The sequence below is a fragment of the Rhodnius prolixus genome, unplaced genomic scaffold (genome assembly GCF_049639745.1).
Source record: "Rhodnius prolixus isolate KJV_2025 unplaced genomic scaffold, Rpr scaffold_10, whole genome shotgun sequence".
NCBI classification, from domain to species: Eukaryota; Metazoa; Arthropoda; class Insecta; order Hemiptera; family Reduviidae; genus Rhodnius; species Rhodnius prolixus.
Genome location: NW_027411615.1, coordinates 212014 through 230460, shown reverse-complemented (window position 1 = coordinate 230460; position 18447 = coordinate 212014). Strand labels below are relative to the sequence as shown.

General features: G+C 35.2%; 1 protein-coding gene and 1 long non-coding RNA gene across 12 annotated transcripts in view; one reads left to right on the top strand and one right to left on the bottom strand.

Annotated features, from left to right (window-relative positions):
• Window positions 1–18447, bottom strand: part of LOC141457225 (uncharacterized) — an 84436-nt gene that overhangs the window by 12000 nt on the left and 53989 nt on the right. For 4 of the 11 annotated variants that reach the window (XM_074133893.1, XM_074133894.1, XM_074133898.1 and 1 more), the window contains exons 1-11: window positions 12503–12749; window positions 10079–10232; window positions 8845–8970; window positions 8620–8760; window positions 7417–7534; window positions 6114–6276; window positions 5580–5733; window positions 4712–4928; window positions 2242–2395; window positions 540–734; window positions 274–463 (exon numbers count right to left, since the gene is read on the bottom strand). In XM_074133893.1, the coding sequence (XP_073989994.1) occupies window positions 274–463; window positions 540–734; window positions 2242–2395; window positions 4712–4928; window positions 5580–5733; window positions 6114–6276; window positions 7417–7534; window positions 8620–8760; window positions 8845–8970; window positions 10079–10232; window positions 12503–12666 (1776 nt within the window). In that variant the 5' untranslated portion in view covers window positions 12667–12749. Of the gene's footprint in view, window positions 1–273; window positions 464–539; window positions 735–2241; window positions 2396–4711; window positions 4929–5579; window positions 5734–6113; window positions 6277–7416; window positions 7535–8619; window positions 8761–8844; window positions 8971–9119; window positions 9280–10078; window positions 10233–12489; window positions 12751–15107; window positions 15309–18447 lie in introns of those variants that run through there. The other 7 variants (XM_074133895.1, XM_074133896.1, XM_074133899.1 and 4 more) reach the window with 6 other exon arrangements.
• Window positions 12813–17670, top strand: LOC141457227 (uncharacterized). The gene is made up of 2 exons (XR_012460275.1): window positions 12813–12950; window positions 17197–17670. It is a non-coding gene; the product is annotated as an uncharacterized lncRNA (long non-coding RNA).

Genomic DNA, 18447 nt, shown 5'->3' with positions numbered 1-18447 from the left:
AGGTAAAAAATGATCTTAAGGAAGTGGCTCCTGATGTTACGACAATTATGGAGTTTCCAGCAAATTTCTGTTTTCCAACGTTGAAGAGTGTCCCGCTACGGAATTAAGAAGAGTTAGGCTTAGTGAAGTGTGCCGTCAGGACCGCCTTAAACGATCTGCCGAAATATTACCTCTGTTGACCTAATAACCCCGATGCCTAAAAGTGGAAAACATCGTTTAGGTTACCTTACTATTAGTCTAAACTACTAAAAGTTTATAATTTAGTTTCTTTACCATTTCCATTACATTTTCAACCAGCCTTCCAGATATTATTCCAAGTGTTACGTTTGGCATATTTGAAAGTCTTTCCAACAGTTCTCTGGTTTGTTTTGGAAGCACTGCTAATTCCGGTTTTAACTGTATCGGTGCCAATGTCCCGTCATAATCAACAAGTATGGCCACATGAGGTCGCAACTTTTTTAATCTAAAATACAATGTGAAATGTAAAGATAAAGCTTAAACATTGAGAGCTTTTTTAAAGTAAAAAACAAAAAAATTACCCATGTTTTAGTTCGTGATTAAGCACCTCCTCAGTGAGAGGCTGCTGTGGGCTAGCTTCACCATGAGTTGTCTTGGAAACAGACTTCATGGTCTCCAAGAATGTTCTCACCCAATGATCTACACTACCCTCTTTTTCTCTGTACTTCAGATGATTTATTCTTACCATTTTTTCATTTTCTGACATGGTCAATGCTCTAAAAAGAATATACCAATTCCATTCTTTATTAACTTCTCTATCACAAATTTTTTTTTTTTTTATGACAACTGTTTAGGTACCACTAAACGATATTCTATTACAATAATCACCCTTATCAAACTAGTCTATTGCTCCGCAAAAGTTGGGATATCCAAATTACGAGGGTCGTTTGAAAAGTCCGTGCAAAAATAAAAACTACTTAATTTTTTGGGGTAAACCTTTTTTATTTTTCAACATAGTCTCCTTTTAGGCTTATACACTTCGTCCAACGCTGCTCTAGTTTGTTGATCCCTTCCGAATAATAGGATTTGTCCTAGTCTGAAAAATAGCCATTCGTTTCTGCAATCACCTCCTCGTTTGAATAAAATTTTATCCCGCCAGCCATTTCTTCATATTGGGCAACAAATAGTAGTCCGAGGGAACCAAGTCTGGAGAATAGGGGGGATGTGAAACGAGTTGGAATCCTATTTCCATTAATTTTGCGACCACAACTGCTGAGGTGTGAGCTGGTGCGTTGTCGTGATGGAAAAGAACTTTTTTGTGGGCCAATCGTGGGCGTTTTTCTTGCAGCTCGGTTTTCAAACGGTCCAATAACGATGAATAATATGCACATGTAATAGTTTTACCCTTTTCCAGATAGTCGATGAGGATTATTCCTTGCGAAACCCAAAAGACAGTCGCCATAATCTTTCCGGCCGAAGGAACGGTCTTCGCCTTTTTTGGCGCAGATTCCCCCTTGGTAACCCATTGATTAGATTGTTCTTTGGTCTCAGGAGTGTAGTGATGTATCCATGTTTCACCCACAGTGACGAAACGACGCTTAAAGTCCTGCGGATTCTTCTGGAACAGCTGCAAACCGTCCTTGCAACACTTCACACGATTTCGTTTTTGGTCAAGCGTGAGCAATCGCGGCACCCATCTTGCGGATAGCTTTGTCATGTCCAAATGTTGATGCAAAATATTATGTACCCGTTCATTCGAGATGCCCACAGCGCTAGCAATCTCACGCACCTTCACTCTTCTGTCATCCATCACCATATCATGGATTTTATCAATGATTTCTGGAGTAGTAACCTCAACAGGGCGTCCAGAACGTTCAGCGTCACTTGTGCCCATATGGCCACTCCGAAAATTTTGAAACCACTTATAAACTGTTCTAATCGAAGGTGCAGCGTCACCATAATGTTTATCAAGCTTCTCTTTAGTCTCCTCAGGCGTTTTGCCTTTCATAAAGTAGTGTTTAATCAACACACGAAATTCTTTTTCGTCCATTTTTTTGAAAATCACTCGACTTCCTCGATTCAAACGAATGCCAAACCCAAAGAAATAGACCGATCTGGCTGAAACTTGGTGTGTGTTCTTCCAAGAGATGCTACTAACTAAACATAACCTCGATACGCGCCAGTGGTGCTATCTCTCTGACTTTGCACGGACTTTTCAAACGACCCTCGTACGTAGCAGCCCAAAACCCTTTTGCTTAATCAAAATTAAAAATACCAACATACCTATGAAGGGCTTCAGCACATTCCTCTGGTTCTAATGGATTAGCAATCAACGCTTCTTTCATTGATTCTGCGACCCCAGCAAAGGGTGAGATTATAAGTACTCCTGGGGATTTCTGTTGACACGCTACAAACTCTTTGGCCACCAGATTCATACCTAAAAGACAGAGAAAGAAAAAAAAAAAACTCAACCGCAAGCGACTGATTTTTATTTCAGGAGACAATGACTATCACTTCTTGCCAAAAATAATAAAAATTAAATCTGATGTGATAACTTACGCGATCTTCAAATATTTATAATCTAAATTTAAGAATTTTCTGTTTTGAGATACTCTGGAACTGACAATCATGAAATCATAAATAAAAGAGGTTTGATATACAAGTAGAGGTTGATCTGAAATTTACATACATAATAATGGTTCTCGAAGTAGACGAGACTAACTACTCTTACCGCCTTTTCAGAAGCCATCTACCAATGGATTTATATTCAATGCTGTACATAAGGAATGAAGATCTCAAGAAGTTCAATCGCCCACGGTTCCGTGACTCCTAAAATGACGCCAAACGGCGGAGAAACTGGCAATTATTCACTGACAGAATTAAAGAAGGCTTTTCGTTAGTTTAAGTGTAGCTTATTTGGTGACGTTTCACGAAAATAACATTATAGTTTACCTAACAAATTAAACTATTCATGTTCCAAACAATTAGTTTTAAGTATAGTTAAGATAATGATTAAGATCAAGGATAATGAAGAACGTCCAATGATAATGAAGATGTTGAATCAAGCTTTTTTTTTTTTGGCGCATTAACAGCTGAGGCAATTAGCGCCCGGAGCTTTTTCCAGTGCACTGCCGGCCTCCGGACAGTGTTCTCTCGTTACAGACAACACTGTCCATCACAACATCAAGCTTGGTTGTGGAAACCAAAAAATTTAAATACTACTTAGTTATAAGAGACTTTAAGTTTGTAAATTGTATTAAAAAAAAAAAAGCACCAGTATGACATTAAATTGTAAGACCTAGGGCAAAGTAGCGATGATATGGAAGTCAAAAATGATTAATACGAATTAAATAAATAAGAAGCTATAGAAGTGAGCCAAATCCTGACACTTAGTGATGTGGAAGTCAAACATAGTTTTAAATTAATTAATTTAGTAAATTTGTAGCTATAAGTGTGAGGCAATGATGTAAAAACAAAGAAATTTTGTTAACATAGGTTAATTTTAGAAAAAAGCTTAAATTATTCTGGGGACATATTATTGTTTAGTTGTTAATTAGTTATAAGATATGTTAAAGTAACGCTAATTCCAAGCTGCGATAAGGAAGCCAAATACCACATAGATGCTTATTATTAATAAGTTAGTTTTAAGTAAGGCTAATCCCAAGCTGTGATGAGGAAAACCAACTTCGTTTAGTTAAGTTAGTTTTAAGAAACGCTAGACCTGAGCTGGGATGTGGAAAAAACTCATATTTTAATCGATAGTTAAAAGCTAGTTTTAAGAAAACGCAAGCGCTAATGCTGTGATGAGGAAACCAAACATCGTTCGGTAATTAAGTTCGCTAGTTTCAAATAATAGTTATAATTCTCATGCAGCGATGTGGAAACCAATATTTATTCAAACGTAATTTAGTTAGTTAGTTTTATAAGATAGTTATAATCTTCATGAGATGATGTGAACACCAAAAAATCTTTCAAACGTAGTTAAATTAGTTAGTTTACTAACTCTTTAAGTAATATAAACCAAAAGCTGTGATGTGAAAACTGGGTAATATAATAAGAAGTTATATGATTCGCACATGTACCAAGTTTGATGTCACACATGAGATGGATAAATAGAAAAGGGAATCTAGTTTTACTCAACAATATTTTTACACATGGGATATATGTTTTTAACATTCTCATCCAGGTAAAAAAAACTGTCTTATAGAATCGTTTATAAAATCGTACTCCGTAACTTTAGTCACTGGTATTGGTTATTATTATGGTAATTGGTAAAATTTGGATATAAGTTTTGTGATAGTTAATTTTTTAACCGACGTCGGTTTGTTAACTTCTTCTAGCCTCTGGTAAGTATGCATGTTCTCCAGAAATGTATGTGTTTTCCAAGTCAAATTAAGTCTTTTATTGTGAGGTGCTTACAGTACCCGGTGAATTTGTTCATTCAAAGCGATTCGAAGGTATCTTGCTTTCGAAGCTTATTCAGTGCAATTTTATAAGCCCCCATCCATTCAGAACAACCGTAAGTCAGTTATGATTTTTGCAGAGATGTACGTCTGTTATCAGATCTGTGACCGTCGTTTTAATTAGACGATAGAGCTATCTGAGAGCCTGATTGGTAGGATAATCTTAATTTCAGTTAGTTAAAACCATTAGTTAGAAATTCTTTTTTCTTGTTTACGCAATTAAAAGTAAATTATCTCGGATTTCTGATGAAATCTCGAGATTTGAGTACGTGATTACTCACTATACTCACCATCTCTTATCGGGGCAATGAAGGCTACATCACAGTCCCTGTAGAGTGAAACCAGCTTTTCTTGAGAATGCATTCCAGAGATGTATCTTATTGGTGTCCAATTAGCCGTAGTAAACTGGCCATTTATATCCCCGACGAGTTCATCCATTTCATGCTTTAGTGCTTGATATTCTCTGACGTTGGTACGTGTAGGAACGGCTATCTGTAGAAATACTACCTATAATATAAAAAAAAAGAAAAAGAAATGAAAAAGTAAAATGTTCTCCTATTCAAACTGCCCTAGAGTATCTGGGCGAGTAGAATCATTACCTGAGAGTGCTGGGGTCTCCACCGAGAGGGTACAATAGATCTAATTAAAGAGCTTAGTCCTTAATAACCAAAAATAAAATACATTACGCAAGTTGTGATCCACATCTTTACAGGAGGCTGACGAGTAATATTTCCACAAGAACTAATAAGTTACTGTCTAGACAAATCACTCACTATCCGTCTTCTCTCACCTTTTTTTGGCAGAAAGGTATTTCAACAATTTCTGCTCAAGAATAATGTGTGCATTTCTTGAAGTATTTAATTTTCCAATTAAATAGAGATTATTATTTAATTGAAGACGAAAATTAGATCTACATAATCTAAACTTTCTTGTAGACACTTGATGTGAAAAATTTATATGTAAATTACGACAGCCAATAGGATTCCGCAGTAAATCGAAAAAAATTATCACTAAACGGAGTTATCTGTTAAAAAAAGTTTTATGATAATCGAAGAGCCGCTGCAGCTAACTGAGCAACTGATTATTTTGAAACATATTGAACCCAAATATAAAAATAAATCGAAAACTAGTATTAAAAATATAATGCTAGATGTTTACCTTCTCAATAAATTGAGGATACTTGGATAAGAAAAGCTTAAATGCTTTCAGCCGATATGGCAATCCTTTGGTGTAATCCAGTCGATCAACTCCAAGGATAATTCGATGTTGACCATCAAGTACTCTTTTTGCATTCAAAGAAAGATTATCAAACCTACAAATATAAAAAATGAATAAATCAACAGTAATAATTGAACTATGAGAGTGTTGCTGTTATCTCGTGAGACATCAGATTTGTTTTTTAATTGGATGCAAAATGATCTTTTAAAAAAAAATTAAAATTCTAATTTAAATTTCGTTTGCTCAAATTTGATTGTGAAATTCGGAATTTAGGTTATTCTAAGGTAAACTTGGTTTTGGAGAAGAAGAAGAAAAATTTGTGAAGTTGAAATGAAACAGATTCTGGCTGAATGGACGATCTGCTCAACAGTTAACTATGATAGGCATTTACGATGATAGCAGTGCTTAGTCGAAGATGTTTTTTTAGTGGTTTCTTTTTCTTAATTCTGAAAATGAGAAAATAAATAAACTTACAACTTGTATGGGATGCCGATGGGTAATGTTTGCACTATTATAGTCCTCCCATTGTGCTCTACCAACTTCTTTGAGTAGCTTACATTACATCCCAATATTTTATTGCAGCAAGAGATGAAGTTCTTGGAATATTGATCAGTATGGAATCCAATTAAATCACTTCCTTTTAAAAAAAAAAAACGAACTAATTATTAAAAATCAATTTATAATATTTTCTTTAATAATTTAAAATCGTCCTTCGAATTAAATTAAAGATTAAAACTAATTCAAGAAATGATCATTCACTTTTCTTTTCTTTTTTAATGCAGCACATTTATCCCCAAATTTTTTTGGGCTTTAAAACTCGTAAATTTAAGCATAATCTCCGTTCGAGTCTTTTATAGCCTTCAGCCTTAATTGTCAAATCTACAAATGAAACCGATATCAGCTAGCTGATATTGCTAAGACTTAATAAGGAATGGTTTAGTAGAGGCGTTCTTCACTTTACCGGATTTACGAATAACCTTCAGCCAGACTCGCTTGGTGTGGACCAATCCAGTCCAATCCCCATTAACCAACACTAAAACAATTTTCACCACCGCCTGGCAAGAAAGTTACCTGGAAGAGAGATGAGAAGATTTTGCGGGGATGATGAGCATTGGGCTGTATTTCTTGACCCCAAAGAAACTATTTGCATGAAATCTGCGAAGAGCTACAACAAGCAATAAGCATCAACATGCTTCAAACTCTCCATCAATGTTCAAAACTTTTCTGATGTAGCTGATTCGCTTAAATACCCATGGTACAATTTGGAGAAATAGATAGCGTCAATATCTATAGAGTTCGTCACAATATATTCATCATGACTTTAGCCATTTAATTATGGTTTAATATTACTGAACGCTGCGCTTATATGGCAGAAATTACTTAAAAAATTGAAAAAGAAAAAATGGACAACAGAAATAATGATTTATATTCTTTATAAAAGATGGGGCCATACCATCCGTTGACATCGCGATAGGGGTCCACTTTACCAACTGCCAGTAAGCGTTAGCTCTGAGTACCGCTCGCAAGCAGCCTCCAGATAGCCCAACGCACAGTATGAGTCTCGCTCCTGCTTGCAATGGGCAAAGGATATGGAACGGTTCCTCAATCAAACAAAACCAAACAATGAAAACCATCTACCATAACCTCCAAGCTCATTCTGAGATTATCATTTTTTTTTTCTTTGAATTTCAATTAACTTTTTTTAAAAATAATATTATATTCTTACCAAGTTCAATTAACAATAGAGTTAACTCCAATTACCATAAATGAAACTAACCAAGTAAACCTTGGAGTACCGCATCACCCCATGGAAACAGTTGGAAAATATCCCAACTGGGAAATGGTATATGCAAGAAGAAAGCCAGTTTGATGCGCAAATTTTTGAATCGAGCTGCCTGCAAAAAATATTATTTATAAATTATTTATTTATAAATAACGCTAACAAGTGTTAAAACTACAAAAAAAAAGTTTCAATCCTCCATGAAAACGACATTCAAAAATGCTATTTTACTATAGCGATTACCCAAGATTTAAAAGAACAAGATACCAATCTGGAGAGAATAGAAAGAAACCTACATAGGATCAAGAAGAGTGAGAAACCTCAGATCTCAGAAGTCTGGAACTGCAGCATGTTCCCAACAAAGCGTCTCCCAGAATTTCCTTAATCGAAATTTTCTGGGTAAATATTCCAAATAGAATAGAACAAGTAGATCTTCAAGTGCTCTTATAGTTAAAAAAAAAATCATTGAAGATCTATCGAGAAAATCATAACAAGGAGAGAAAAACTATAAGTGGTACTTACGCTTAACGGATTTCCTTCGATAAGTCCTAAGTGCTTCCAAATGACTTTTAGTTTTTGAGTTGTTCAAAGTATTCATAAATTTTTTTTTTTCGAAAAACCTTTTCAGACTCACCAGGATTTCAGTAGGTATTTGTCCGGTGAAAAATCGAAATAGAAAATTGGACAAAATCGCAATACTTTGCTAACAGAAAATAAATTTAAAAAAAGAATTCATTAACAAAGCTATTCTGAAGAAAAAATAAAATAAAATAAAAATCTGGACAGAATCTTGGTAAGTGAATTAGCCACCTACAATGTAAACTCACTGCTACCGAAAATAACTTCTGGAAGCGACCATCCCAGGTAGGTAATAAGAGCCTGATTTTACGAAATCTTGATGAAGACGAAGAATATCCTGGAACGATAGTGGAAGAATCGATAACTGGCCTTAAAATAACATTCCCAAAAGAAACTAAACGAATCTGACTGAAGGAACTAGAAGTTATTGGAAGACCTTATACAGTGTGCATGAACGAGGTTAAGATAGTCTCTCCTACTCTCTTTCTCTCTGGAGGGGACGTAAAAGAAGGACACGAATGGATGAATTAAGTAAGCACACATGGAAAAAGTAATAAAAACATTAATATAAGAAACAAGTTAAAACGAAAAAACAACTTTTTAAAAGAAAACCAGGAAAACCTTTCTAATGTACTCGCAACACAACATTAAATGGTAATCATGGACCCAGACAATCACATCTTTATCCTTTCCAAAATATTGAGTATTCATTAGAGCCACGATAGTTTTGTCACTAAATATTTGATTGGCTACTTCGTATCCCTGGAATTAAAACATAAAAAAGTTTAAAACTCATGCAGAGTAATTCAATTTAAAAAGCTTTTAGTACTTTGATTAACCACTTACATGCCAGTAATCAGTAGAAAATCTCGCTCGATCAGGCATAGAATGAAAAAGTGGCCAGAAAGTATAATTACAGCATCCGTTATAGTAGAGATCACTAAGTTCTTCATTTATCACTACCGGCACAATCTACAATCATTCAAATTTGATATAATAGATGTGTATACAAACAAAATAAAATCCTTCCAAGCATAGTGTACTCAAATGGCTTCCTCAAAATGTTAGTACGAGTACATAATTGATAAATTTTCTTTCAAATTATCATTTTTCTGAATTACCTTTCACTAACAAGAAAGTACGTCAAAGAAAAACTTGTACTTTTTCTGCGCCTTTCACTGGTTCCGTCATACAGACCTTACTGCGTACTAAGCCCAGATGTTTAGCACCATTACCTCCTCCGTAAGCCTTCTGACCGTAGGTACGGGTAGGTTATATATGACGTATTCTTATAATTTATAAAATGAATTTTTATAAAAAAAATTGAATATTTGAATATGAACAATGTTTTTTAATTTTACCAAACCTTATTTTATTGGAAAAGGCAGATTAAGGAAAAGACTATCAACTATTCCTAACTGTAGAGGATATTTTCTTTAAAGTTATCACGTATTTTTTCCTGTATTATACTATTGATCTAATAATCAGCCCCTTTTCTTGGATGGTGTTCAACTTCTTTGTTTACGTATCACTGTCTTAAATTTTGACTCTCTCAAATCGTAATTTAGGCATGCGACCAAACACTTCGACAGTAGGGAAGCCGTTTCTCTAACTGTTTTATCATCCTTGCATTCCTGTTTATTCCAAAATGACTAGGAATTCAAGAGAAATATTACGCTCTTCTTCTGCATAATAATCCTCTTAGTGATTCAGAGATCTTTATGTACTACGACATCTTCTGAAACTTTGTTCTTTCTTACTAGTTCTTTGGAGTAATATCGCTTAATAATGTGTCTTACTTTTCGATTTCCTAGTAATTTCAAGAAATTATGCAAAATAAACGAATTAATCAACATTCTTGTGACAAGTATATGTGGAGTAAATTTGAAAACACATTCATATGAGTGTGAATACTTGCTCGAGTAAAATACAGATAAAGTTAAAAAGATGTGAAAGTGATCCTTCGTTTAAAATTTTTAACTCTTTCACACAATTTCGAGTTTTAATCGTTAATGAAATCACGAACTTTCTATTGTACTTTTAATATCAGAAGAATAATTAATAGAATATACCTGCCTACCTTATCTGATTTAAGTTTAGCCGTTGGTGATTTATCATTTGGATGTGATTCTGGAATTATCACACCCTCTTTGAAGAATGTGCCGGGCCATCCGACCCACATACCTCCGCCTTGAATTATCACTGGGGCTACAGCTGTCACTAGACCACCTGCACTGAACCCATTCCATATTTGTTAATACAAATTAATTAGTGCGCTAAACATATAAGTAGACCGCTAAGAGGTCCGATAAGTTCGTAAAAGGAGATTTTAGAAAGTCAATCTGAAGTGCCTCTTTCCTGTGTTTTTGTTTTCGTTTTAATGAAAAACTGTCTCCACCGATTTTTCTTTAAAGCCCATAACATTACATCCATATACAGAGGGGCTTCCCTCTAAAGTAAGTTCAGGATAATATACAGTTTAATGCCTTATACATTTATAGGTGGGTTTAATTTGTAGCAAAAATTGCGTGTTTTAAGGAAATCCTTCAAAAGAAAGTACAACATTACTGATAGGAAGATCAGTAATTCTTTAGATTTTCTCGAAATGGCTTTGACGATTTATTTTAAACTTATCGTGTTTCATATTAACAAAAACATTGTTCATGGAAAATTTTACAGATGAGATTAGATTTGAAATGGAGCCCCACTAAAGTATCATTTCAGCATTACAGTTCTTTGTCTTGTAGATATATTTTTAAAGGAGAGATCCCAAAGTACCAAACAACAAAATAAATTTTTATATTTTCAAACTTTTTCCGAAACTCTCGACTATTTTTCTCAATAAAATGTATAAACTGGAACCCTGGAAAATTTTGAGTATGCGAAATAGTTTGTTTTCCTACAATTCAACTGTGGATCATAACCTGATTTTTTAGCACCTACCAGTCAAGCAGCTGGCGCTTCCTCGCGGCAACTCTACGTACTAATAAGTACTTATCTATCAATTTTTGTTTAAAAAAATTTATTCTTGTTGTGAAAATAATTTTACATTTTTTCTTCCTTACATTAAAAAGGAAAAATTAAAAATTTACTTCTAAATAGAAAATAAAGAACAGATCAATCTCTTTTTTTCTCAATCTAAAATATTAATTACTGAATTGTGATGGTTTGTTTTTGACCGTTGTTGATAGATTTTTTATTGGAAATATTGAAGGGTGGTCAGTAAATATTTTTTTGTAGCTAAATTTCTTTTTTTATACCGACTTCCGTCAAAATTATTGCTTTCTACATTAATTAGTAAATGGTTGTGCTGATTGTACAGTTTAAAGGCTATATTGTTAAAACCCCCTTACCGCTTCCACAAATTCCCTACAACTCTTGCAAAGATCTCCACCCAGGCCTCCTTTACTGGGCTTTGATCCCAATAAAAATAGCCCTAATTCCCTTTCTATAGATCTCGTAAACGCTTTTCCATATTACAATAATTTAAAAGTTGTAATTATATTATTATAATAGCAAGTCGGAAAGGTTGTGTAGGCTCTCTTAGTAAAAGCTTAAAAAGGAGTGACTGGACATTCAAAATTTCTTCGGTCAGGTAGCCCATGCAGTGCTTTGTGCTTCGGCTTCTTTTAATGGCCGATTACAATAGGAGTATAAAATTATTCAGCCGGAAAAAAAACAAATACTCTATTACGGTATATTATTCTTCAACATGCCAAATCAGTCTATCATAACTGGACTCAACAAGATCGTGAAAGTCCTCGACCTGGATGCCTTCCTTCTTGAAGACAATCGACCGTCTTCCTAGAGATCTTTCATTGCGTTCTAATCCAAAACCCTGAAACGAACAAACGGAATCCGCTCACCGTACTTATCTCAGTGAGAAAGGCAATGTAAATCTCCTTCTTCTCCCCTGATCAAAGAAGAATAAAAACAATTTAAGAGCAGAAATTAAAAATATATCAACATATCCCTAACCAACTGTGTTAGATTTTAGGGTCATGTAGTGCGGCCTAACCAATTTTGATTTTAGTGGTTTTTAATGTTTAAAGTAAAAAGTAAAGTAATCGCCTATTTTTTCAGGCGGGGCTTAACGTCCAACTACCAATTAGGTGTCGGTGGACGGAGGCGACTAGCAAACATTCTTCACAGTAAATTTCTTTTTATTAACCATTAAAAAAAATCCAAGGCCTAAAAGAACGGGAATCGAACCCAGTACCACAATACATCTTAGCTTTGCAGGTCTCGCCTCTAACCGCTCGGCTACCGTGGCGCCTTGTTTATCATTGATGTATTTACTATGCACATAAAGACCTATTTTTTTTTTTTATTGTATCTTTTTGTTAAGAAATACTGGACAAGGTAGTTCAACTTTTTTTCGATTTAGTGGAGGATCTTATACAATTTTTGGAGACCAATATTTTGAATACTATATAAATAACACCTACGAAACCCTTCAATATAGAAAAAGTTAAACACAAAATAAAGTACATTTAAAATGCACCTGGGTCGTCTCATCAAGGATCCATCTGGTTTTTTCTCTAGCACAAATGGCAGCCGATTTGACAAGACTATAATCTCTGGGTTATTTTTCTCCAAGATTTGCGCACAGACAGCAGACTGATTGAAACAACGTTTCAATGTCCTCATCACAAACACCCTCGGCATATTTTTTCACAAAATGTGCATAATTTCACCATGACTTTATTTAGTATTATCACAATAATAAAGAGTACATTTAAAAAATAAATATGTTTAAAAAAAAAATTGTTTTTACCATATGACCTAAGTATTTTTTTTAAAAATATTTATTTTTAAAGATCTGATAGTAGTTTTCCTAAATTGTAGGAAATTATTTTTGAGTCGAAAAGATATTTTCCCCCCCTCAAAGGAAACTGAGTCACGAAAGGATTGAACTGTGATCAATTTCCCAAACGGAACGATCAACTGCGGTAAGAAATGTCTCTGATTTAATTTTTTTTTCCTAGCAAATCAGGTGCCATCACTGACAAAAAATTATTTACAACCATGTATTTGGCTGTAATGTAATACTGAGGAAAGTGTGTAGTTATGCAGAAAACCTCTTCCAATTCTAGAACAAAGTTTCTGGAAAAATGATATTAAACAATAGCGATAAGCCTAAAAATAAAATAAAATTATATCTAATACTTTTAAGACGAGACCACTCCTAGCGTATTCTGGTGTGCAATTTTGCAAGTTTTATGGTTGCTACGGTCTTGATAAAACGCATGTAATTACATTCTTTTTTTGCTTCATTTTTTGGGTAAATTATCCTTGTTCAATTTTCGACATTGATATAGATCAATGATCTGTTTCGAGATCTATGGAGTCCCGAAAAGATTCTTTTGAGAAAAATGGCCCTACTCTCTTGCAAGTAAATATGCGAACACCCAAGCTTAAAAAACGTAATCGTGCAAATAGTTCCAACTTTATATTTTGTTGAGATACTGTCAAGAACCTGAAGAAAATTTAACGATCAAATATCTTTCTGCTGAATAATTACCATTTTTTTTATCTTATTTTTACAACTTATTGGGATTTCTTTGAAAACGATTGCGACGATTTTTCTTAATGAAACATTTTTCCAGGGAGTTTAAGAAAGATCTTGGGATAGAGGGAGGAGATAATTTCCCAACAAACTATTTCTGTGCAATTTAAGATTACACCACTTAAATTAATCTAGAAGTGGAACTGAAAATAGGTAATCTTCCAACTATCGGGTTGGCCAATAAGTTCGTTCGGTTTTTATTTTGGTACAGATTCATTCCGATTTTTTTTTTTTATTCTCGGCGCAAGCGCAGAACTCGACTGTTCATTTGAAAGATTATGTTAAGCTTAACCTTTCTATGGATTTCGGTTTAACAAACATTACTATGGCGCTTGCTGCGTAGCTGTAAAGATGGAAGAAAATAAAGTCCATTTTGGTCATATTTTGCTCTATTATTTTAAAAAGGGCAAACGAGCTGCAGAGGCTCATAGAAAGATATGTTGTGTTCATGGTGATGATGCCCTAACAGAATGCGTGTGCCAAAAGTGGTTTGCCAAATTCCGTTCTGGAGATTTAGACATTAATGATGCGCCCCGCTCCGGTCGCCCGACCGAGATTAATTCAGATAAAATCCATGCGAATCGGTGAGAGAGATAGCAACAGCACTTAACATATCATATATAAGCTCCAAAAATCATTTGCGCCGGCTGGGATACGTTTCTCGGCTCAATTTTTGGGTACCGCATGAATTAACCGAGGCCAACTTAGCCACTCGCATATCCATTTGCGATTCGTTGCGGAAACGTCAAGAAAATACCCATTTTTAAAGCGGATGGTAACGGGAGATGAAAAATGGATCGACTACGATAATGTAGTGCGTAAAAGATCATGGAAGCACTGCAGTGAGCCGCCGCAAACAAGCTCAAAGGCGGAATTGCACCCGAAGAATGTACGCATTGTCTCCTGCATAACGCTAGCAGTCAACCAAACTGGACCATGCAACCCGCACAAAACGTCCAGAATTGGCAAATTGCAAAGGTGTCGTCTCCCACCACGACAACGCCAGACCGCATACGTCATTGACGACTCGGAATTAACCGCTGGGATGTTTTGCCTCATCCTCCGTATTCACCGAACCTGTCACCTTCTGATTATCATTTATTCTGATAATTGCAGAACTCCATGAACGGAAAAACTTTCGATAATGAGAAGACTGTCGAAAAACATTTTGATTGGTTTTTCTACGATAAGCTACAGACGTTCTACGAACACGGTATAATGAAGTTGGTGGAAAGATGGCAAGAAGTCATCAATAAGAATGGTCAATATATAACTGATTCACATTTATTCTGTGTATCAAAAAAATTGTTATTTATTCCACTCTCAAAAACCGAACGAACTTATTTACCAACCCTATAAAATGAAATTTCAGCGTACATACATTTCTAGGTTTACTCTGAATCTAAAATATTAGTATTATATCCCTCTTCTGTTGTAAGGATATCCATAAAACATAAATACAAACTTAATTTAGTTTTATTAAACCTTGAAAATAACTTGTACACACATCAGAATGCAACTAAATAACTTATAACCTTACCACTACAACCTTCCACAACAGCCTACTCAGGCTGATCCTGGATCCTGTAGCTCAACTCTTCTCTTCCACTTTTCACCAAGATAAACTCCGGCAGCGTGATACCTGGATGAGAACAGGCCAGATCTAATACCTGGAGAGTTCCAACATACTGACGTCATCCTCACGTCTCTGTGGATGGTTTTGCAATTGACGTGTATGCATCTGTAAATAATGACGATAAGTTATTTTTGTTGTTGTTGTTATTAAGTTGTTCTGAAAACATCCAGATAATTTTTATAAGATCTTATTTTTGTATTCAAGATACGAGATGGAGCAAGTAAAAATAGATAGATCGATAGTATGTAAAATTCTAATCGATTTCAATCTAAAAATAATCACAATTTAATTATTAAGATTCGAAATATAATTTTGAGAACAGTAATAGCAGGTTATGTTCACAACTTTTCGTGTAATTATCGGAGTGTTCCTTTAGAATGGACCAAGTAGTTTTGTCTGGATTAGGGAACACGGGTTGCTAATTGGTGGGGGGCAGAGTCTATCTTTCTCTCTCTCTCTAATTGTGTGTTTTAATCCTCTATGTCCACAGAATAACGGAAATAAATATTTAAAATGGAATTTCAGTATTTAAGTCGTTTAGTTTATTTTTTACAAGGTTTATGTCAATGGTTTAAATTAACTCCGATGCTGCTGGTGATGGTTAATGAACGAAAAAAATTCTGGTTAAACAAAACCTGATAAATAGACTCCCGAATGACATTTTAGGGATCCCCATCAATGCACAGGATGCCCTATATTTTGATATAATAAAATAATTGAAAGAAATGGCTATACGAGGTGTGGCAATTAAATAACGAGACTGATGCTGCTACAGAAGAACTATGCATGCGCCAAATCCTAACGACCTGTCAGCTGTGCAGCGTAAAGCCTTCTATTTCGATTGCAGCGTCTCACGTGTTTGTTGAGAAATCCGTCTGACCGGAACCGTCGTTTGTGTAAGAGGTGTTACTTTCGTTTTGCCGAAAACATGGATACTATACATGTAGTAGAACAATGAATTGTCGTGAAACTTGGTAAAACCGCTCCTGAAACTTATCTTTTATTAAAAGAAGTTTATGGCGATGAATGTTGTATCACGTGCGCGAGTTTTTTTGAGTGGTTCAAGCGTTTCCAAGATGGCCGAGAAGACGTCAGAGATGATGACCGCCCGGGTCGCCCTTCCACGTCCAAAACGGATGAAAATATCGGATTATAATTAATTAACATTACTACCGGTGAGGTGCTTGCTCAACTCCGTGAAAGAGTTAGGAAAAATACGACCCGATTTGTGGAAGAACAAGTCACGGGTTCTTTCCATCAAGAAAACGCGCCGGCTCACTCTGCATTGTCTGACAAGACGACGTTTCTTAGCCAAGTACAACATCCCAGTTTTAGGCCATCCGCCTTATTCGCCTGACCTGGGGCCCCATGTGACTTTTATCTGTTCCCCTGAAGTCAAATCTGCATTAAAAGGAACACTATTTCAGTCCCCGTTGAAGCTGTGTGAAAGAAAAAGCAGCACGCGTCATGCAGGAGCTCTTACAGAAAAAGACTTCCAGCACGGTTTCGAACAATGGTAAATTCACATGGAGCGTTGTAGGGATAGAGGAGGGGTGTATATTGAAGGTGATAATAACTAAATATGTATAAATTGAAAATAAAATGTTTTTTACAGCAATAGTCTCGTTATTTAATAGCCACACCTCGTAGTTCAACGTGGAACATGCCCCTTCCTTCTGCAGTAAACGCCTCAAAAATACTGTAGAAAATAAGAAGAGTTGGGGGGGGGACGAGAAAACTAATTACGTCATAAAAGTGACATCACTGACCATCCCTTCAGGTGGACAGGGGAAACTACCATTTCTAGAAGTCTGATTTGGTTGGACTTTCGCGCTGCAGACCTCCAATTTTATTTCATACCGTTTTCTTTCTTTCTAACAAAGTCCATTAGTCTTAATTTTAAAGTTCGTTGCTAGTTTTGTAATCCTTAGTTTAACCACCTTGAAATTGAAACAAAAAATGCTTATTTGGTGAAAATTTTGATTTATTACAGTAAACCTTGGATGCAACTGAAGAATGAAGATTTTAATCAACAAGAAGAAATGTATAATAGTTTTACACTTAATTTTAATAATAAGACCAATCGAATCGTTAAGATGCTACCAGTGTACGTCAACAAGTATAAAGCCCAAACCAGATTGTCTGGCACCAATGATTTATCATTTAAACGATACCCAAGATCGTGACATTTGGTTTGACTGTCCAAGTCGAAGGTCAACATTTTGTGTAAGAAGTATCACGTACAGCAGTACTTACAATCAAACCATACGCGGTTGTTTGGGTAAAAAGGATTCTGGCGGTGCTGTTTTAAACGAAGGATGCATGACTTTGAAAAATGGTACAGAAGTATGCTTGTGTACAAGGGATTTGTGCAATTTTAGCTATGTATTGAAGGCACGTTTGTCGCTTACAACATTATCATTGTTTTTACAATTTATATGGATATTAAATAATTCATTTTTTACTATTTTATGGTTTTTTTAATTTTCAATAGGATTAACGTGTTCACATTTTCTTAGACCACAGGAAGTCCTGCGTTTAGGTGAACTTTTGGCACTAAACTTGCTTACAGACCTACATATGGGCCCGCAAGCTTAACGAAGAAACTTGTTGGAGCAGTTTTCGAAATATCCCCCCCCTAAAAAAATCGATCTAGTCAAATCGATCACTTCTGTTTAGCTTGGTTTTGTCTTTTAATATTGGGCCTTCCAATGGACGCCGATTCGTAATTTATCACATTTGAACTTCCTGTGTTTTCGATTCAAATACACACACAATTATTCGTAATAAATACTTTTGGACCCAGTTGACATCAAACTGGACTCAAAAAAATAGCAATAACTACTTTTACTAATACTTTGGTGTCCAGATTTTGGACTTCACTTATCTTTTAGTCTCGCATAATAAATTGCTGAATCAGTCAATTAGTTTTAAGATGTAGTACCATTTTGAATAACATACTCACTGTTAAGTTTTTGTCCTTTTACTAAAAAAATTAGAGACTGCCACTAGTTATTAGTATGTGGGTTCGTACAGAATAAAACTCGCTAAACTTATAAGTACCTGATTTATTAACTCATTAACATTACTAACATTAACATTTACTAGCAACTATTACTATTCACTACTTTTACCATTCCCAACAGTCACAACAGTTTACTGTTACTTACTACACAAATACACCACCAAAAACTGTTCAACGACTAACTGCTGGTCCGCACTGCACCTGAATTGCACTAGACTC